Source organism: Aotus nancymaae, unplaced genomic scaffold (assembly GCF_030222135.1).
Source record: "Aotus nancymaae isolate 86718 unplaced genomic scaffold, 86718_ANA_hifiasm-v0.15.2.pri h1tg000019l, whole genome shotgun sequence".
NCBI classification, from domain to species: Eukaryota; Metazoa; Chordata; class Mammalia; order Primates; family Aotidae; genus Aotus; species Aotus nancymaae.
Window position 1 is genome coordinate 26275800 of NW_026988431.1, and position 23156 is coordinate 26298955.

Below are 23156 nucleotides of genomic sequence, written 5' to 3' on the forward strand. Positions count from 1 at the left end.
TTGCCATCAGCCCTTTATAGCAAAACTCAGAAATAATAACTGAAGGGGAAATATTTAGGATGTCACTCATCATACATTTTTTTGAACATGTAAATGTGGTTTTTTTTGAAAATTTAAGCATGCAAAGTACAAATTAAAAGTTTTGGTTAAGTTGTGAATTTCAGAAATTTATCTTGGTTATGGTTTCCTGAAGTTAAAAGGGATAGAGCATTAGTACATAAATGTTCTGTTATTCTCTGCTTAAGGGCAAGATCCAACTTTGAACCATGTCCTGGATTTCCTTTCATCTTAAATTGGAGCCTTTTTTCATTTGTAGTATAAATCAATTAGCCTTTTGATGCTGTAATTTTATTTGTGTATGTTGTATATGAGATTTATGTCTCTCTTCGTATGCAGGCATTTCACTGCATTTTTGGTCATCCATTTTCGTGTTTCCCTAGCAGCATGTTTGCTTTACCTGTCTTCATCTAGGTTTCTACATCAGCAGGGTCAGATATATTAGCTGGTTTAATTAAGCTTTCTTTGGGAGTTGTACCTTACTTGCTCTGTTGAGTGTCAGTTTTACCTTCTTTTGGAGCAGGCAAAAGCAGTTCATGGCACAAATGCCAGAAATAGCATGCAAACCACTTTGTAATGTCATGCAAACTAATTTCTGCTACGTCTTTTTCTTAATGCTTGTCAGGGTTACTGTTTACATAAGAGTTAATATTTGGCTTATGAAACTAGTGTCAGATGAGAAATTCAGCATCCTTCCCTACTCCAGAGAAAGAAGATGTGGTCATTGAGGACTGCTTTGAAGTCTGCCAGCCCTCTATCCTAAACGTTGGTAGATAAGTTATTGTATCTTGATATATACCCCTAATTCATATAAGGGACCAAGAGAGATTAGTTACTCCTGATTTCTTCTGTTAGAAGATAAAGGGAGTTTGATTTGTATCTATATTAGAGTGATGGGAATAGAGGGTAGGGATGGATGAGGGAGATATTTTACTCTGAGTAAAAATCAGCAGGACTTGGACAGTGACTATATATAGAGAATTAAGGGGACAGTTGAATCAAACTTGACCTCAAGATGTAACTTGGGTCAGTGAAGGTGCCATTGATTGTGGTTGAAGGAGTGAGCTGATTTAGGGACTGGCTGAAGGGAGTACATAGGTCAGACTGTCAGGGTATGAGACTCATAAGGCTATGCATGGAGAGAGGTTTTATATCAAGCAGCAGGATTCAGTGTGGGCTCTTGAAGGCAGAGACACTCAATTTGTCCTTTATTCATCTTGAACAGAGTCTGGGATGTACCTATTGTCAATTGAATGAAAATGCTGGCTTCTTCCCTGTAACTCAGTGGTTCTCATCTGGGATTATTTTGCCCGCAAGGGACATTTGGCAATGTTTAGGGACATGTTGGGTTGCCACAACTTAGGATATGCTACTGGCATCCAGTGTATAGAGACCAGGATGCTGGTAAGCATGCTACAGTTCATAAGACAGCATCTTCTACCTTCCGCTACCCCCAAAATTTTCTGGCTTCTGATATCAATGGTGCCAAGATTGAGAAACACTGTTCTAACAAATGGCTAGGAAGTTAACTTCTCTAAGCCTTGGTTTCCTTGTTGTAAAATGATCATGACTACCTCAGGTTTGTTAGAATTAGATAAGGCAGGGTATGTACAAGTGCCTGGTATGAAAGAGCTGCTCAGCAAATGCTAATTTCCCTTACCTTACTTGATGAATAGATTTAGGGAAATTTTGGTCTTTTAACTGCTAATTTCAAGGCTTCACATATTTGTTTTTTCTCTGAGAGATGAATGGGATGCCTAGGAAACATAGAGTAGCTTTTATAATCTTAATGCTTTTCTCATGGTTTTATCAAATTATGGTTTTGATTATACTTTGCATTTGTACTATTTAAAGATTTAGTATTTAGTGTTCACTTAGCAGTAGACAGTGAAGTTAAACCCTTAAATTTTATTTATTAGCTTGTAAATACATTTTATGTATTATTTATTGCTCACAGAACTGTTATTGTTTGAAAGCAGTTTTACTATTCTTTGAAATCAAGACCAAAATGTACTGAATTATTTCGAAAATGCTAGAACTCCTGTGTCCATTTATGAATTCTAAGTAGGTCCCTTCCTGAAATCAGAACTCTTCCTTAGATTTCCTTTTTAGGGCCTTCATTAGGTGGCTTTCTTTTGCTTGTCAAGTACCTTTTTACTTTATTTTGTAAGATGTTGAATGTTCCTTCCAGTTTTTTGGTGATGTTAGGGACAAGACCACCTATGTTTTACATCTCTAATATTATTCCCTTCGTGATGCATTCCAGTCATAGCCTCAGTGTTTAAAGTCTATTACATGTACATAGTTGTGTGGCACTCTCAGTTTTAGGGAGTCACTGGACTTCTTTGCTGCTGTCTCTTTTAAGAAAAAAACTGGTTTACTCTTATTATACATTACTTTCTGCATCTGTAAAATGGAATTACCAGAGATAAAAGTCCTTGAGTTCAGTAAACTATGTATTGAACTTACTAATGTACGTTTTATTAATTACAGTTGTAATTTAGAAATAACATGCCTGTTTTTCATCTTAAACTAAGATTATTTAAATATTCCATTCATTAATTAGTTGGTTAGAAAAAATAGCTTTTGAGGAACACCACTTAAAATGGAAAATAATAATAGAGTACATTTTGTGACAGCAAAGAAATTATCGTTTAACTTAACCCTATAGTATTTGAAGTTGGTAGCTTTAAATGATATTAAGTTGTATTTGACCATCAGCTGCTTTTAAAGGCTTATGTGGCTTCCCATTGTACCTGTAGTTATTTAGGTCTGGAAGCACATGGTGTTAAGAATGCCACCATAATGTCTTTTCATAAGGATTTGGTTTGCCATAGCCTGTAAAATTAAGTTTACCAATTAGCTGTTTTATGAAATAAATGTGATTGGTTATGGGTGGGGGGAGGTATTAGAAGGTATGAAGGAATCTAAAAAAACTTTCTTTCTCTCCCCCCTCCCTTCTTTCCTTCTGTCCCTCCCTTCCTCTCTCCCTCTGTCCCTCCCTTCCTTCCATCTTTCTCCTCCCTCCTTCTCTCCTTCTTCCCTTCTGCCTCCCTTCCTCCACTCCTCCTTCCCTCCCTTTTTCTGTCTTCCATATTGCTAATAAAATAATTGTTGCTCACTGAAGGCTTTAAAAAACACTAGTTGCATGCTTAATATAGGATAGCAACAAAATCTACAGGCTTAAAAAATATATTGATATGATTCCCCTTTCCCCCATCCTTGTACCGAATTTCTATCAAACCCAGAATAATTTATACAAACTGATGTATCAGTAGATGGGGTATTATGCCCACTTTTTAATTTAATGATCAAAAAATGCCAGATTCTTTCCAGAGTGGCAGTCAGGTGTAGTTGTTTCACTGTTGAATGTAAATTCAGTTATAGTAGAAAGATTTACATTCCTTTCAGAGGTTTTTCTAAAATTGTCTAAAATTATGTTGATTTTAAAAAATTGAAATAACTTTAGACTTACATAAAAGGTATGAAAATAGTACAAAAAGGTCCTGGATAGCCTTTGTCAAGTTTCTCCTAATGTTAACATCTTATATAACCATAATATAATTATTAAAACGAGGAAGTTCACATTTATGAACTATCCTTTTCCTAGTTTAGAATCCAGTTTGAGATCTTACCTTGCACTTAGTTATCATCATCTTAGTCTCCTCCCGTCTCTTAAGAGTCTTTTTTTCTCCCGTCTTTTATAAATGTTACACTTCTGAAGAGTACTGTTAGTTATTTCTTAGAATGTTTCTCAATTTGGGGTTGTCAGATCTTTACCCATGATTAGCATGTCTTACGATGGGTGAAATTAATGTTATCACTCGGTTAAGCCTGTGTCTGCCAGATTTCTTCATTATAAAGTTACTGTTTTTTCTTTTGTAATCAATAATAAATGGTAATTTTAACCTTGTAGCTGTATAATAATTAGTAATTCCTTTGTAATTAATACCTTCCTCTAGAGGGGAGGTACTGCAAATATCCCAAGTCCCATCATACTTTTCAGGGGCCAATTTTGCAATATCCTGTGTTCCATCATACTTTTCATCGGCCAGTTTTGCAATCTATTGGTGCTTCTTACTGGCAGCAGTTACTACTGTGGTCTTTGCTTAATGGCAAATTTTTGATTTCACTCATTCTTACTATATTTGGAATTCTACAATTAAGGAAGTACTGTCCCCTTTTCTTTTATTAATTATCCAATTTATTTACATGACTTTTTGGATATTTTACTTTATGGGGTAAAATCCAGTGTTTGTTGCTCAAGTCATTCTAGCTTTGGTTATTGAGGGCACTTGCAAATTTGTTCCTGTGTCCTTTCTGCAGTACCCTCCCACATTTTGTGAGCACTAATTTACTTTCTGGTATCACATGATGTTGTTGGTGTATCTTCTATTTTTCCTGCTTGCACCAGCCATGGAATAACCATTTTTCCAGGGGAGCTGAGTTCATTTTACTCAAGAATTATATCTAGAAACCAGGATCTGGGTGCCAGGTGTGCTCCATGCTACTGGGTGTCATTGCTTCTAGGCTCTCTTAGTAGACAGAGCTAGCAATATATGTGTAGTAAAATATATGAATACATACATTTTTTATTTTCATATCTATCCAGCTATGTATACAAATTAAAAACTATGAGTGCCAGCGATGCTGCCAGTTCTGTTCTCCCACCACAGGGTCCTTTTTGGTCTTTTTTCCTATTCAGGCCTTTTCGCTTTCCTTGTTACTTCCTTCTCCAAAGGTGAAAAACTGTTCTCAGCCATAGTATATTGACTGACTTGTTTCATCCGAGTACACACAAACAAAGGTAGTTTCAGAATTACTAACCTATTCATTCCCCGGTGACAAACACAGTTTTAAACTAGAGTACAATATTTGTTTTTAACTTTGTAGTGTTCTGTTTTCAGAAGTTACTTGGGTTCTTTTCATCCTTGCCTAGGGGTTGAGTTAGTCATTTGTAATAAAATTTGGTTTACTTGTTACTGTTTGTATGCTGTTTTAAGTTCCTCCCACATCCTGTTTCATCACAGCACAGTATCCCTCCCGCATTTGTCTGTGATGAAGATCTGTTCTTAAAAGGACTGGATTTGCTTAAAGTTGGGTACATCTGTAATTGCTTTGCCAGATAGCAGTTAAGTTAAAAGGACCTGTGCTTTGGCAATCATTCTCTTGGGCTTGCTTGCCTGGATCCTTAGTTACAGCTCTCATTTCTACATCGTTTACATTTAGGAATTGATATCAGCTGTGGCCCCATAACTCAGTGTTTGAAACTGTGTCCATTGACTAAATCTTATTTGTTCTGGATACACAGTTTTAGACGCACCTGCAGTCTGAATACTAATTCTCTTATAGCTGTAGTAAATAATGAATTAAATTATTTTGCAGATCTATTCTTTATTGGGTTTTTCTTTTTCAGATAGAATCACCACAAGATTTATCATTTTAAAGTGTGTAATTCAGTGTTTTTTAGTATAGTCACAAAGTTGTATATTGATATAATTTCAGAACATTTTTATCACCCCAAAAAGAAACTCTTTACCCATTTGCAGTTGCTTCCTATTCTCCCCTTTTGCCAGCCCCAGGTAAGTGCTAGTCTACTTTGCCTTTATGGATTTGCCTGTTTTGGGCATTTTGTGTAAATGGAGTCATACAATATGTAACCTTTTATGTCTGGCTTCTAGCATGTGTTAGTACTTCATTTCTTTTTGTTGTGGAATAACATTCTGTTGTATGGATATACCACATTTTGTTTATTCACTATTATCTACCTTTTGGCAAAAAATAACATTATTGTGAACATTCATGTATGGGTTTTTGTGTGTACATGGTTTCAGTTTTTTCAGGTGTATACTTAGGAGTAGAAGTGGTGGGTCCTGGTAATTCTATCTTTATTGAGTAACTGCCATAGTAGTTGAACCATTTTTTCATTCCTTCTAGCAGTATATGAGGATTTTGTTTAATTAATTTCTCCACATCCTCTCCAACACTTTGCTGTTTTGTTGCTGTTTTTTTTTTTCTTTTTTTCACTGCGTCCTAGGGAGTATGAAGTGGTTTCACATTGTAGGTTTTTTTTTGAGACAGAATCTCCCTCTGTCGCCCAGGCTGGAGTGCAGTGGTGCAATCTCGGCTCACTGCAACCTCCGCCTCCCAGGTTCAAGGGGTTCTCCTGCCTCAGCCTTCTGAGTAGCTGGGATTACAGATGCGTGTCACCATGCCCAGATAATTTTTGTATTTTTAGTAGAGATGTGGTTTCACCATGCTGGCCAGGATGGTCTTCATCTCCTGACCTCATGATCTGCCTGCCTTCGTCTCCCAAAGTGCTGGGATTACAGGCATGAGCCACTGTACCCACCCCTCACATTGTAGTTTTGATTTGTGTTTCCCCAATGACTAATGATGTATCAAGGGTCTTTAGCATGGATTTTCCACGCAAAAGAATGAAGGTGGGCCCTTATCTCACAGCATATGCAAAAATTATTTCTGCACTCTGACTTCTAATCTATTGATTTATAAGTCTTTGCTGATGAAAATACCACAATGTTCTAATTACTGTAGGTTTTGTGGCAAGTAAGTTTTAAAACTAGGAGGTGTAATGTGCTTATTGGTTATTTGTATATCTTTGGAGAAATATTTATTCAAATCTTTTGACCGTTTTGTAATTTGGTTACTTTTTTTATTGTTGAGTTTGTAAGAGTTGTTTATATGTATGTGTGTACACACATATTTATTCTGGATATTGGATGGGAATATATTCTATACTTGTACCAGTATACAAAGATGTTTACATAAGAGGGTTCACTGCAGCAATGTTTATAAGATCTATATCAGAGATATGGTTTATAAATATTTCTCCCATTCTGTGGATTGCTTGTTCACTTCCTGAATGGTGTCGTTTACATCAGAAACTTTTAAAATTGTGGTGAAGTCCAATTTATATATTTTTTTCTTTTATTGTTTGCACTTTATATGTCTAGGAAAGCATTGCCTGATTCAATATGATGAAGATTATAAGCATTTTATAGTTTAACTCTCACGATTGATTTTGAGTTAATTTTTGCATATGATGTGAGATGGGGCCCACCTTCATTCTTTTGCATAGAATATCCAGTTAACCTAATATTATTTGTTGAAATTATTCTTTCTCCATTGAAAGTTTTGGCACCCTTGTCAAAAATCAGTTGACCATGAATTATGGTTTATTTCTAGACTCTCAGTTCTATTCTGTTAGTTTATGTCTTTGCTGATGTAAGTACCATAATGTTTTGATTACTGTAGGTTTTGTAGTAGGTTAATTTTGAAACTGGAAGTGTGAATTTAACAGTGTTTTTCTTTTTTCGGATTGTTTTGTCTATTCTGGGTCCCTTGCATTTCTATATGAATTTTAGAATCAGTTTGTCCATTTCTGTTTAAAAAAAAGAAAAATAGTTGGAATTTTCATAAGCATTGCCTTGAATTGTCCTTTACTTTGAGGATATAATATTCTTACATAGGTACAGACATAAGACTTTTTGAGTACTGTGTTTGGGTGTGACCTGTTCTAGGTAACAAGCATTTCACAGAAATAGTTAGAAGGCCAGAAGATACATGAGAAGATGTTCAATCTCAGTCATGAAGAAATGCAAATTAAAACAAAATTATAATTTTTCACTTGTCATATTGGCAAAGATGAGGGTGTAGTGATGACTAGTGTTGGCTAGATTGTGGGGAAAATAGAAGCTTCTGAGTTACAAGTTTTTGACACAGTCCTTTGGTTTGGAGATCAGTTGCTATCAGAATAAAAAATATGCACAACTAAAAGTTTCACTTTCAGGAATGTATCCTGTACTGGTACCTGCACAAACATACCAAGAAGTTTGTAAGGGATGTTTACTGAAGCAACATTTGTAATAGCAAAAGACAGGAGTCAGCCTAAATGTCATCAAGAGGACTAGCTAAGATTGAAGTACTACATGTAATGAAATGCCCTGTGAGCCATTAAAAAGAATGAGGCAGGTCAGTATGTAAGATGACATAGAATCCAAGATGTATTGAATAACGAAAGTTGTTATTGTGTTGTTCTATTAGCAACTTAAAAAAAAACACCAGAAATATTTATACATACACCTGCATAGAATATGACTGTCAGTGTACATAGAAATAGTTAACAGAGGTTACTTCTGTGCAGCAGGACTGGAAATCTCATTAAATCCTTTCTCATTACTTGACTTTTTTAAAAAACAATGAGCAGGTTTTTATTTTCTGAAAAATCATTAAAAATGACTTGGCAATGTAAGTAAAATTAAAATTAGTACTACTCGTTAGGAATAAGATGTTTGTTTTCTTTCTGTCAGTTTGATTGTTTTGTATATAATCCCTGTTGGTTTCCAGAGGTAAATGCATTTTATTGGGATTTTTATTGCTATATGGAAAATGGATTAGAATTAGCTCTTTGGTACAAATATTCAATAGCATTTAGAAACACATTTTTCATTTCTACATATTGTAAGTATGGGAGAAAAGTTGATTTATCTTTTAAGAGTTGTGATTGTGCTAGTTTTTAATTCATCAAATGAAGAATATTTAAGAATATTTAATTCTTTAAGTGCAAAGAATATTTAAGAATACTTAAGTGCTTCGAAGCCTGATTATGCCATTGTTCTTTGGGTTAGGGCTCTGAAACTTAAGGTTCAATGTAGAAGGTAACCGTTTCACAGTATCTCCCTCAACAGAGGTTACTAATTCATTTTCAGAAATCTTACTACCACAGGCAATAAGGAGGCAGTGATATCCTTCTGCATTTTGCCAGACCATTCCTAGAATTTTTAAGGTTAAAGGGGACCTTCCCATCCCATATAAAAAAGGAACCAGTATTTCCCCTAGAAACTTGCTGGTGAGTGGAAACTTTTATCTGTTGATGCTGGTTCTGTCTTTAGTGAAAATGTCATGTTTCATGTAACATATCTTAAAATATTTGAAGGTGCCTGTCACATCCTTTATTTAGAAATCTTTACTGAATCCACTTAATGGTCAGGTACCACCCTTCATACTTCTGTAGGCTGAACATTCCTAATTCCTTCTGCTGATCATCTTAAGACTTCATTTGCAGAAATGTCACCATAGTATGCCATGCTTGGTAGCAGGCTCTCATGATGCCTAAACTGAATACAGACTCCTCAAGGTGTGGTTGCATTGTTGGAAAGTATTCTAGGCTCATTGAATCCCTTGGACTAAAAAGCTGTCTTTCTCATAATCCAGTTTAGGATAATGTTTACCATTTTAGCAATAGGTTTACACTGAGAATGCTTTTGCAGCTATTTAAATGATGTTTGAGGTCAGCTTACCCATGTGTTTATCTGAATTATTATCGTAGAGCCTCAGCATCTGGTATGTTAGTCATTGGTTTTTCAGTGTAGTAGAAGGTTTTTATTTATATATTTATTTATTTTCATTAGAATTAGGGTCTCCCTATGTTGCTCAGGCTGGTCTCGAACTCCTGGGCTCAAGTGATCCTACTGCCTTGGCCTCCCAAAGTGCTGGGATTACAGGCATGAGCCATGGCCATGTAGTAGTTTTTTACATTTATCTCTAATAAGTATACATATGCTTTTATAAATGTTGAGGTGGTGGTATATTGCCTCTTCTCATTGATTATGCCTGATAGGCTTGTTTGAATTTTGTTTTAATTATGAGGCAAGGCGGCTATCCCTCTCCAGCCTAGAGTTAATGTCATCTTGGATAAGTATGTTATTCAGTATTTATCTGAGTTGTTGATAAAATATTAACAGAATAGAGCCTCATGGCACACCTAGTTGTACTGAGTTATTAATACTGCTGGCTCACCTATCAGAGATTACTCAGTTTAGCTGTGTATTTTCATGTGACAGTGTTTATAAAATGTCTGGTTGGCATCAGAAGACTGTACAGCCTTATTCTTAGACATGGTGTTTTTAAATGATTGTTTTCTCCTTTTCAAAAGTTAAAAAAAAACTGTAAAGACTTTTTTGGTGCATGTATGGGAGAAGAGGAGAGGTGGAAGGATGAGAAGATTCTTTGCACAAAGTTTGCTTTTGGTTAAAAGAAACTGTGTTCTTAGATCTTACATCTAGTCTCACTGTACTAAAATTAGTCCTCTGAACTTGATCTACTTTGAAATTTTTGAATTACCTCACTAAATATTGTACAATAAGAAGGAGGGCTTTTAGAGTTATATATTGGTTCAGTTCCTGGCCATATCACTGCCTAGTTTTGTTAGTTTCTGTTTATGTTGGGCACATTACTTCTTTAATCTTTAATTTCCCCATCTAATATAGTAAAAATAATGCCCCCTTCTGAGCATTTTCTGAGGATTAAATGAAGTATTAGAAATAAAGCAGTCAGCATCAACACTGGCACTTAGCAGCTTAAAAAGGGTCACCCTACTCTTTTCCTCCTCTTCCTCTTGCTACTAGTATTCTTCTTCCTATTATGTTTTTTCCTCTGACTGCTACTGTGATGACACAGGCATGACTAAATGTGAAATCAGTAGAGTTTTAGACTTTTTTAAACTCAAAGCTTCAAAATAATAAAAACACCCTATTTCTTGCAGATCCTTTAAGGATAAATAGTTGGTCTTTTAAAATGAAAGTGACCTTATAAATCATTCTACTATAAGGACACATGCACACGAATGTTCATTGCAGCACTTACAATAGCAAAGACTTGGAACCAACCCAAATGAGTTCGTGTCCTTTGTAGGGACATGGATGAACCTGGAAACTATTATTCTCAGCAAACTGACACAAGAACAGAAAATCAAACACCACATGTTCTCACTCATAGGCAGGTGTTGAACAGTGAGAACACGTGGACACAGGGAGGGGAGCATCACACACTGGGGTCTGTCTGGGGGCAATAGGGGAGGGACAGTGGGAAGTGGGGAGTTGGAGAGAGATAGCATGGGGAGAAATGCCAGATACAGGTGATGGGGAGGAAGGCAGCAAATCACACTGCCATGTGTGTACCTATGCAACAATCTTGCATGTTCTTCACATGTACCCTAAAACCTAAAATGCAATAAAAAAAAAAATGAAAGTGACCTGTGAAAGTTTTATAGCTAGACATTTTTGTTCTTCAGTTTAAGGCTTAAGCCATATAGTTTTGTTTTTTTTTTAACTAGTCAAGTGCAGTAGTGAGAAGGAGGAAAAGAGTAGAATAAGGTATTGGATCTATAACTAACTGTGAACAATCAATTGAGATAACTCCACTGCCTTCAGCCAAACCATGTAGTTTACAAGGAAACATTTATTCAGCTTAGTAATTCATGTTGAATTACTTTTGGCTACTTTATGTTGAATAATATCATTTTGGGGTGTCTGTTTTTTTTAGGGGGCGGGGATAGGGTCTTGGTATTTTGCCCAGATTGGGCTTGAACTCTTGATCCTCCACTTTAGCCTCCTAATTAGAGGATGTCTTTGATTATATCTTAATAAAAGGACTGGAAGTTGAAGTAAGGAATTAAAAACATAGATATGAACATACTAATATATTTTAGGCAAGTAGTTGTCTATGAGTGAGTAACCTGCTTGACTAAGATTTTGATTGCCCATTGCTTTTATCTTCTACCTCCTTATCTCATAGTATACTTTGAGCATGAGAACATGGGGAGCAAAAATTTCAATAGAAGAAGCCCAATTATTGTGAACAAGTATGAGAACCATCTGGATATTCTGCAGTTGTTATAATACAGAGCAAATAGAGCATTAGCACTTATGGGAAAGCAATTGGATTGCTGAATCTTCTTTGACTTGTTTCTTGCTTTGGATGAGAAGAGGGTTCTCCCCTTACCTCTTGCTAAAGATTGGGAAAGAAAATTGTTAATTGTGAAACTTATGGTATTAAATTCTTCTTTGTTTTTTTTTTTTTTTTGAGATGGCGTCTCTCTGTTGCCCAGGCTGGAGTGCAGTGGCATGATCTTGGCTTACTGCAGCCTCCACCTCCGAGCAAGCGATTCTCCTGCCTCAGGCTCCCAAGTAGCTAGGATTATAGGCACCTGCTACCACGCCCAGCTAATTTTTGTATTCATATACATATACGTATATATAAATACAAAATCATATATATTTTTGAGACGGAGTCTTGCTCCATAGCCCAGGCTGGAGTGCAATGGTGCAATCTTGGCTCACTGCAACTTCTGCCTCCCAAGTTCAAGCGATTCTCCTGCCCCAGCCTCCTGAGTAGCTGGGATTACAGGCATACAGAACCTTGCCCAGTTAATTTTTGCATTTTTAGTAGAGACAGGGTTTCATCATGTTGGTCAGGCTGGTCTCGAACTCCTGACCTCGAGATCTGCCCACCTCTGCCTCCCAAAGTTGTGGGATTATAGGCATGAGCCACCGCACTCAGCCTAATTTTTGTAGTTTTAGTAGAGACAGGGTTTTACCTGTGGGCCAGGCTGGTCTCGAACTCCTGACCTCAAGTGATCCACCCACCTCGGCCTCCCAAAGTACCAGGATTATAGATGTGAGCCGCCGCTCTGGCCTAATTCATTCTTAGTTATAGGAATATATAGTTTTTGTTTAGGGATAATAGTGTTAGTTGAAAAATTAAGGAAAAGGTCTGGTTGCTTAGCTTAGTTTTTCATTTATCCTTTCATTTAACAGTTATTGAGTACCAGCTATATGCCAGGCATGGTCAGTGTTGGTTTGTGTGACCTGCAGTTCTTGTAACTATTGAGTTTATAGTGTAGTTGAGAGAAAAAGACTTGTTTGGAGGAGCAGTGATAGCTAAGTGGTAGGGGGCTGGGGGTGCGTAATTGGTTCAGGGTTGTCACGAGACGTCACAAAAAAGCTCATAGAAAGAATGAGGCCTAAAAGCTTAGTGTAGGGTATGGACTGTGAAGGCTGGATCTGGTTCTTGACTACAGAAATGTGCTACAAGCATTTCAGGCAAAGGAACTCGGTGGTAGACCTCCCCTACAGATGCCACCTCAGTAATGTGGTTTTGGAATTTATATTTAGCCATTTATATTTAGCCTGAGGCGTTCTGAGTCAGTGCAAATCCAGTGTCACTAAATCAAAGAGTTATGTATGTTAATAATAGAGGATTAGCCATCCTTTTATATGAAGGACAGCATTACTAGGACATGTAAAGCAAACTTATTTGTGACAAATAACAGAACATTGAAGTATAGTTAATAAACAGTGTTCTTAGGGTCTTCTGTTAAGTAACATTCCTTTTAGAGATATTCATGGAGTATCAGTGTTTAAAGTGAGGTGGAGGCCGGGTGCAGTGGCTCACACTTGTAATGAGGCTGAGGCGGGTAGATTGCCTGAGCAACACCATGAAACCCCGTCTCTATTAAAATATAAAAAATTAGCCAGGCATGGTGGCACGTGCCTGTAATCTCAGCTACATTGGAGGCTGAGACAGGAGAATCACTTGAACTTCGGAGGTGGAGGTTGCAGTGAGCTGAGATCGCAGCACTGCACTCCAGCCTGGGCAACAGCAAGACTCTATCACAAAAAAAATAAATAAATGAAAATAAAAATAAAGTAAGGTGGAAACTATTATTTCCTTGGAGGATGGGCTCAAAAGGTGATTGATTAGTAGGGTTAAAGCTTAAATTTGTGCTTAAATTTATATTTTTATTTTTTCTTCTTTTTTTTTTTTCCCAAAGTCATTATGTATTACTGCAGTTCCAATTTCTTTTACCTTAGGAGGAAAACAGCTGGTACCATTGCAGGCAGAATTCAAGTTCCCTGATTAATGAAGTGGAGGACTGTTTGAATCTTTAATGTCTACTTTTATGTGTAACTTGACCCCTTATTTCTCTTTTGGTTTTCTTTTTTTTAATGTGGCTACTCAACAGCCCAGTTTTTCTTTTTCTTTTTTAATTCAGCCCTCAGTTTTCTTTATCTTTTTATTGTCCAAAAACACACAAATGGTGTTTTCTTGCCCACCTTTCTTACTCATATTGAGGATTGGTTTTTCTTAACATGCCTTTTGCAAGTAAATGTATACTGACTGATGTTACTTCCCTGATTTTATCCTTAAAGCAGCTAAGGTCATTGGTTTCCAGAAAGGAAGTACACATAAGTTCCTGACTTGTGATAGTTTGACTTGCATGATGGTGTGAAAGCAATAAGCATTCAGTAGAAGCTGTACTTCTGCTTTTCACTTTCAGTACAGTATTATTTATTAAATACGTGAGATAGTCAACACTTTATAAAATAGGCATCACATTAGATTATTTTGCTCAACTATAGGCTAATGTAAGTGTTCTGAGTGTGTTTAAGATAGGCTATGCTAAGCTATGATGTTCGCTTCAGTAGGTTAGGTGTATGAAATGCATTTTTGACTTGTTACTTTCAACTTATGATGGATTTATTGAGATATCTCATTGTGGTTGAGGAGCTTAGTGGATTCCATGAAGATAAACTTTACTAGGTAAAAGACATTTTTTTCAAAAGCAGATTAGTAATATGTGAATGCCTTTGGATTTGTTTTATCTAAGTAAGACTTTAGATTTTGTTGTATTATAGATGGTTTGCAATTGTGTTTAACACAACATTTGGGAATGAGTGCCAGAGTATTATTTCTGAATCCTGCTTACATGGTAGTGTGTGCTAAAAATTAAGATGTAACACTTTTGCTTTTATTTTACTTTGAGATTTAAAAACACTGCTAAAACTTGATATCAGATAGGTGAAAACTTTTTTTTTTAACTTGCAAAAATATTCTCTTAAAAATATTGTGGTAAAGAGATGTATCCTCTTAATGAATTTTAAAGTATACATTATTGTTGGCTGTAGGTACAATGTTGTACAGCAGTTCTCTAGTGCTTGTTCATCTTGCTTGACTAAAACTTTATGACCCTTGATTAGTCATTCTCCATTTCCTTGTCTCCTAGGCTCCGCTAACCATCATTCTTCTCTTTGAGTTTTATGAATTTGTATTATTTTAGATACCTCATACAAGTGGAGTTATGCAGTTATTTGTCTTTTTGTGACTGGCTTATTTCACTTAGCATAGTGTCCTCAAGATTCATCCATACTGTGACATTTCGTAGAATTTCTTTTTTTTTTTTCCAAGCTGAAGTTTTATTTGAAGTGTAAAAGAAATGGTTCCCACAAAATGCTGGTGAATAAAGCAAAAGGATACGATACAATGCTCTCTTCATATAAGCTAGCCAGCCTATCCGAGTACAGCAATTTTGCAGTAGTTTAGAAAGATTATCTGTGCTTAGATTATGAAGAAATTCTCGGAGTGGGATGCTTATTTCTGGGTTTACACCTCACTGGGTATGAACAAGAGCCCCTGCTCCTTGGCCATAGACAAATACCCTGGGCTCAAAATTCTTTGCATAGCACCCTTTACAATAGATTTCATCTTCTTTTTCATCAAAGTTCTTGATTCAAGACTCTTCCCACACTTCGCACATTGTAAATAGTGTTTGTGCCAGGGCTTTCCAGCTCCAATTATCTTCTCGCAGCGTATATGGACTCCCCACATCTGGAACACTTCTCAGCACCTTTGTATTTCTGAGCTAATTTAGAAGTCTTTGGATTTGTTGTAGGCCTGTGAGGCAGAACACTCTCTGGCTTGATGCCCAGTGTCTCCCCATGTGTGCCAGCAACCTGGCTGTAAACCGTAGCCTTTTGGCCAATACGTCTTTCTGTAACAGGATTTGCAGTAGATCTCTTATTTGCGAATTGTCACTGTTGTGTTGTCTAAATAGTTCCTGCAAACCATACATAGAAAGCAACAGCAGTGGCAGCTCCTGCCATCACACTGCACCTCTTTGGCATGGTACACGGTCCTCCCGCAGGCCCCACACTTATTTCCACCTCTCCACGCAGGCATTTTGAGTCGGAGGCAGGAACACGCACCACAGGTGGAGCTAGTAAGGCTGGGCTGGGCTAGAGGGAAGGTCCAGGGAGTCTGAGATCCCTAGTACTCCTTCTCTCATCCCCTCCCCTCCCCTGCCCTCCCCTGCCCTCCCCTCCCCTCCCCTCCCCTCCCTTATTCTCCCCTGTTTTCCCCTCCCCTCCTCTCTTCTCCCCTCCCCTCTCTTCCCCACCCTTCTCCTTCCCTCTCCTCCCCTCCCTTCCCTTCTCCTCTCCTCCCCTCCCTTCTCCTCTCCTCCCCTCCCTTCTCCTTCCCTCTGTTTCCCTCTCTTCCCCTCCCCACTTGTTGCCCAGGACAGAATGCAATGGTGCAATCTCAGCTCACTACAACCTCTGCCTCCCAGGTTCAAGTGATTCTCCTGCCTTAGCCTCCTGAGTAGCTGGGATTACAGGCTCCTGGCTCACACCCAGCTAATTTTTGTAGTAGAGTTGGGGTTTCACCATGTTGTCCAGGCTGTTCTCGAACTTGACTGCAGGTGATCCTCCTGCGTCTGACTTCTAAAGTGCTGAGATTACAGGCGTGAGCCACCAAGCCCAGCCTAGAGTTTCTTTTTTAAGGCTACATAGTATTCCATTGTACATATATACTGCATTTTAAAAATTCTTTCATCTGTTGGTGTACATTAGGTTTCTGCACCTATCACTGTCACAGTGTGAATAGTGTTGTGGTGAACACTGGAATGCTTATATCCCTTTGAGATCCTGATTTTATTCTTTTGGTGGTGCGGTCTTGGCTGACAGCATACCCCAAAATGGGACTGCTGTGTGTATATAGTAGTTCTGTTTTTAAATTTTTGAAGAACCTTCATACTTTTTTGCATAGTGGCTGCACCATTTTGCATTCCCACCAACAGTGTTCCAATTTCTTCACATCCTCAACAACAGTAATTGTGTTTTGTTTTGTTTTGGTTTTTTTGATAATAGTTATCCTTACAGGTGTGAGGTAATACTGCGTTGTGGTTTTGATTTGCATTTCCCTAATGGTTAGTGATGAACATCTTTTAATACGCTTACTGTCCATTTGTATATCTTTGTAGAAATGTCTGTTGATGTCCTTAGCTCATTTTTTTGATTGAATTATTTGTGTTTTTTACTGTTGAAATATAGGCGTTCTTTGTATATTTGGTGAATAGTACCTTGTTGGATACATGTTTGCAAATATATTCTCTCATTCCATAGGTTGCCTTTTTTCTCTGTTGTTCCTTTTGCTATGTAGACGCTTTTTAGTTTGATGTAGTCCCATTCATTTATTTTTGTTTTGGTTGCTTATGTTTTTGGTATTAAATCCTTGAGATAATCACCAACACCAGTGTCATGAAGCTTTTCCTGTATGTTTTCTTCTAGGAGTTTTAGTTTCATGTCTTATGTTTAAGTTATTAAATCATTTTTAGTTGATTTTTGTGTATGATGTAAGAAAAGGGTACACTTTTGTTTTGTTTTAGGTTTTTGCATGTAGATACGAAGTTTTCCTGATGCCATTTCTTTCCTTATTGTTTATTCTTGGCATCTTTGTTGAAGATCAGTTGACCATATGTGTGTGGACTTATTTCTAGGCTCTCTTTTGTGTTCTTGTGGGTTGATATGTCTGTCTTTATGCCAGTACCATACCTGTTTAGATTATGGTAGCTTTGTAATATTAATATATTTTGAAATCAGGAAGCACGATGCCTCCAGCTTTGTTCTTTTCCAAGATTGATTTGGCTATTTATGGTCTTTTGTGGTTCCATATAAATTTTAGAATTGTTTTCATATTTCTATAAAAAATGCCACTGGGATTTTAACAGAGATTGCATAGAATTTATAGATCACTTTGGGTAATATGGGCATTTTTAAAATATTAAGTCTAATAATCTATGAACATGGATGTCTGTTTTTTTGTCTGTCTTATTTAATTTCCTTCATCAGTGTTTTGTAGTTTTCAATGAACAAACCTTTCACTTCATTTAAGTTTGTTCCTAGGTTGTTCTTTTTTTCCTATTGTAAATGAGATTGTTTTCCTAATGTCCTTTTCAGATAGTTTGTTAGTATATAGAAACATTACGGATTTTTGTATTTTGATTATGTATCCTGCTACTTTACTCAATTTATTAGTTCTAACAGTTTTTAGAAAATGGGATCTTGAGAGTTTTCTAATATATAACATTAAGTTGTTGGCAAAGGGACAATTTTTTTTTGAGATAGAGTCTCATTCTATTGCCCAGGCTGGAGTGCAGTGGTGCAGTCTTGACTCACTGCAACCTCCACCTCCCAGGTTCAAGCAATTTTCCTGCCTCAACCTCCCAAGTCATTGGGATTATAGGCGCCTGCCAATTCGCTGGGCTAATTTTTGTATTTTTAGTGGAGATGGATTTCACCATGTTGGCCAGGCTGATGTGGAACTCCTGATCTCAAGTGATCTGCCCACCTTTGCCTCCCAAAAGTGCTGGGATTACAGGCTTGAGGCACTGCACCTGGCCCAAAAGGGGCAATTTTACTACTTCCTTTCTGATTTGGATGCTATTTATTTTTTATATGTTATTAAACATTTAATTTATTGCTTAATTGCTTTGGCTAGGATTTCTAGTACTGTATTGAATTTAAGTAGTGAGAGTAGGCATCCTTGCCTTGTTCTAATCTTTCGGGAAAAGTTTCTGTTTTTTGCTATTGAATGTAATGTTGGCTGTGGGCTTTTCATGTATAGTCTTTATTGTGTTACTTTCTTTTTATTCCTAGTTTGTAGAGAGTTTTTATAATGAAAGGGTGTTGAGTTTTGTCAGATGCTTTTTCTGCATCTGTTGAGATGATCATGGGATTTTTAGCTTTGATTCTGTTAATGTGGTGTACCACATTAATACATTTTTAATGTGTAGAATCATCCTTGCATCACAAGGATAAATCACACTTAGTCATGGTGTAGGATGCTTGTAATGTATTGTTGGATTTGGTTTGCTAGTATTTTGTTGAGGATTTGCATTTATGTTCATCAAGTATATTGGCTTGTTTTCATTTGGAAGTGTTTTACCCTTTTCAGTTTTTTGAAAGCGTTTAAGAAGGATTGGGGTTAATTCTTTAAATGCTTGATAGAATTCACCAATGAAGCCATCTGATCCTGGGCTTTCTTATGTTGGGAGGTTTGTGATTGCTGATTCAGTCTTCATGCTAGTTGTAGATCTGTTGAAACTTTATTTTTTTTTTATGATTCAGTCTTGATAGGTTGTATGTTTTTAGGAATTTATCCATTTTTTCTAGGTTATTCAGTTTGTTAGTGTATAATTGTTGATAGTCTTTTATGAATTTTTTTATTTCTGTTTTAATGCTTCAGTTGTAATGAGTCTTTTCTCATTTCTGATTTTATTTGAGTTTTCTTTTTCTTAGTCTAGCAAAGGGTTTGTCAAGTTTGTTTCTTTCCAAAAAACCAACTCAGTGTTTTTTATTTTATTAATTTCTGCTCTGATCTTTGTTATTTTTTTTCTTTTAGCTGTGGACTTAGTTCTTCTTTTCCTAGTTCCTTTAGGTGTAGAGTTAGATCATTTGTTTGAGATTTTTTTTTTTCCTGAAACTGAACTTGAACCTTTTTATTTGTTTATATTTACTTCATTTCAGTAGTTTTTGGGGAAAGGTGATTTTTGGTTATATGGATAAGTTCTTTAGTGGTGATTTCTGAGATTTTAGTGCACCTGTCACCCAAGCAGCGTACACTGTACCCAATGTGTAGTCTTTTATCCCTCACCGCCCGCCACTGTTCCCCAAATCCCCAGAGTCCATTGTATTATTCTTATGCCTTCGTGTCCTTCATAGCTTAGCTTCCACTTAAAATGAGAACATGTGATATTTGGTTTTCCATTCCTGAGTTACATCACTTAGAATAATGTTCTCCAACTTCATACAGGTTACTGTGAATGCCATTATTGTGTTCTTTTGTATGGCTGAATAGTATTCCATGGTGTATATGCACCATATTTTCTTTATGTACCCATTGGTTGATGGGCATTTAGGCTGGTTCCAGATTTTGCAGTTGTGAATTGTACTGCTATAAACATGCATGTGCAAGTGTCTTTTTCATACAATGACTTCTTTTCTTCTGCATAGATACCCAACGGTGGGATTGCTGGATCAAATGGTAGTTCCAGTTTTAGTTCTTTAAGGAATCTTCATGCTGTTTTCCATAGTGATTGTACTAGTTTATATTATCACCAGCAGTATAAGAGTGTTCCCTTTTCACGACATCCATGCCAACATCTATTTTTTGTTTTTTGATTTTTAAATTAGGGCCATTCTTGCAGGTGTAAGTATCTCATTGTGGTTTTGATTTGCATTTCCCTGATAATTAGTGATGTTGAGTGTTTTTTAAAATAAGTTTCTTGGCCATTTGTATATCTTCTTTTGAGAATTGTCTATTCGTGTCCCTTGCCCACTTTTTAATGAGATTATTTTCTTTTCCTTGCTGGTTTGTTTGAGTTCCTTGTAGATTTTGGATATTAGTTCTTTGTCAGATGCATAGTTTATGAGTATTTTCTCCCACTCTAGGGTTTGTCTGTTTGCTCTGCTGATTATTTCTTTTGCTGTGCAGGAGCTTTTTAGTTTAATTAGGTCCCATCTATTTGTTTTTTGCTTTTTTGTTACATCTTTTGTGTTCTTGGTCATGAACTCTTTACTTAAGCCAATGTTTAGAATAGTTTTTCTGATGTTATCTTCTAGAATTTTTATGGTTTCAGTTCTTAGATTTAAGTAAGTCTTTAATGTTGAGTTGATTTTTATATAAGGTGAGAGATGAGCATCTAGTTTCATTCTTCTACATGTGGCTTGCCAATTATCCCAGCACCACTTGTTGAATAGAGTGCCCTTTCTCTTATGTTATGTTTTTGTTTGCTTTGTTGAAGATAAGTTGACTGTAAATATTTGGCTTTATTTCTGGGTTCTCTATTCTGTTCCTTTTGTCTATGTGCCTGTTTTTATGCCAGTACCATGCTGTTTTGGTAGCTGTAACATTGTTTTATAGTTTGAAGTTAGGTAATATGATGCCTGCATATTTGTTCTTTTTGCTTAGTCATGCTTTGGCTGTGTGGGCTCTCTTTCGTTCTATATGATTTAGGTTTTTGTTTGTTTGTTTGTTTGTTTGGTTCTGTGAAGAATGATGATGGTACTTTGATGGGAATTGCATTGAATCTGTAGATTGCATTTGGCAGTATGGTCCTTTTCACAATACTGATTCTACCAATCTGTGAGGCATGGAATGTGTTTCCATCTGTTTGTGTTATATATGATTTCTTTTAGCAGTGTTTTATAGTTTTCCTTGTAGAGATCTTTCTCCACCTTGGTTAGATATATTCCTAATTATTTATTTATATTTTTTGCAGCTGTTGTAAAAGGGATTGAGTTTTTAACTTTGATTTTCAGCTTAGTCATTGTTGGTATATAGCAGTACTACTAGTTTGTGTACATTGATTTTGTATCCTGAAACTTTACTGAGAATTTATTTATCAGATCTAGGAGCTTTTTCATGAGCCTTTAGGGTTTTCTAGGTATATGATCATATCATGTGTGGACAGTGAAGTTTGACTTCCTCTGTACTGATTTGGATGCCCTTAATTTCTTTCTCTTACCTGATTGTTCTGGCTAAGACTTAGAGTACTACATTGAATACAGTGGTGAAAGTAGGCATCTTTGTTTTGTTCCAGTTATCAGGGGGAATGCTTTCAACTTTCTCCTGTTCGGTATACTGTTAGCTGTGGGTTTGCCATAGATGGCTTTTATTACCTTGAGGTATGTCCCTTCTATGCCGATTTTACTGAGGATTTTAATCATAAAGGGATGCTGGATTTTGTCAAATGCTTTTTCTGTGTCTATTGAAATGATTATATAATTTTTGTTTTTAATTCTGTTTATGTAATGTATTGTGTTTACTGATCCTGCATCCCTGGTATGAAACCCACTTGATCGTGATAATACTGTGCTTCCGCCCTTTATGTCTTTTTTAAACTGTTGTTTCTTTGAAGTCTGGTTTGTCTGATATAAGAATAGCTGCTCCTAGGAGGGGCATGGTGGTTTATTCACACTTATAATCCCAGCTCTTTGGGAGGCAGTGGTGGGTGGATCACTTGAGGTCAGGAGTTTGAGACTAGCCTGGCCAACATGGTAAAACCCTGTCTCTACCAAAATACAAAAATTAGCCAGGTGTGGTGGCAGGCCCCTGTAATCCCAGCTACTCGGGAGGCTGAGACAGGAGAATCACTTGAACCCAGGAGATGGAGGTTGCAGTGAGCCGAGATTGCGCCACTGCACTCCAGCCTGGGTGATGAAGTGAGACTCTGTCTCAAAAAAAAAAAACAAAAGAATAACTCCTTCTGCTTGCCTTTGGTTTTCATTTTCTTGGAATATGTTTTTCCATATCTTTAAGTTTATATGAGTTTTTATGTGTTAGACGAGTCTCTTGAAAACAGCAAATACTTGGTTCGTGGATTTTTATCCATTTTTTCCATTCTCTATCTTTTAAGTGGAGTATTTAGGACATTTATTTTCAACGTTAGTATTGAGATGTGAGGTACTATTCTTTTCATCATGCTAGTTGCCTTAATCCCTTAGCTTTTTTTTGTTATGTCATAGTTATATAGCATATATAGATATGCTTTAAGGAGATTCCATTTTAGTGTATTTTTAGGTTTTGTTTCAAGATTTAGAGCTTGTAGTGCTGGTTTGGTAGTGGCAAATTCTCTCAGCATTTGTTTGTCTGATAAAGACTTTATGTCTCCTTCATTTATGAAGCTTAGTTTTTCTGGATAAAAAATTCTTGGCTGATAATCGTTTTGTTGAAGGCAGCTAAACATAGGACCCCAGTCCCTTCTTTTATAGGGTTTCTGCTGACAGATATGCTGTTAATCTGGTAGGTTTTTCTTTATAGGTTACCTGATAGGTTTGCCTCACAGCTCTTGAGATTTTTCCTTCATCTTGACTTTAGGTAACCTGATGACTATGTGCCTAAGCAATCTTTTTGTGATGAATTTCCCAGGTGTTCTTGAGCTCTTATATTTGGATGTCTAGATCTCTAGCAAGACTGGGGAAGTTTTCCTTGTTTATTGCCTCAATGTGTTTTCCAAACTTTTAGATTTCTCTTCTTCCTCAGGAACACCAATTATTCTTAGGTTTGGAATTTTAACATAGTCCTAACCTTCATGGAGGCTTTGTTTATTTTTTTTAAAGTTATTTTTCTTTATATTGATGGATTGGGTTAATTTGAAAGCCTTGTATTCTGTCTCTGAA

The 23156-nt window shown here is 36.6% G+C and overlaps 1 protein-coding gene and 1 pseudogene across 5 annotated transcripts in view; one reads left to right on the plus strand and one right to left on the minus strand.

The window, feature by feature from the left end:
- Positions 1-23156, plus strand: part of ATP2C1 (ATPase secretory pathway Ca2+ transporting 1) — a 167435-nt gene that overhangs the window by 46447 nt on the left and 97832 nt on the right. Inside the window, exon 1 of one of the 5 annotated variants that reach the window (XM_064378685.1) lies at positions 7951-8049. The exons of the other annotated variants lie outside the window; for them this stretch is intronic. Coding sequence (XP_064234755.1) covers positions 8017-8049 — 33 coding nt within the window. The 5' untranslated portion in view covers positions 7951-8016. Of the gene's footprint in view, positions 1-7950; positions 8050-23156 lie in introns of those variants that run through there. 5 annotated transcript variants of the gene reach the window in all.
- Positions 12528-15961, minus strand: LOC135275853 (cysteine and glycine-rich protein 2-like; annotated as a pseudogene).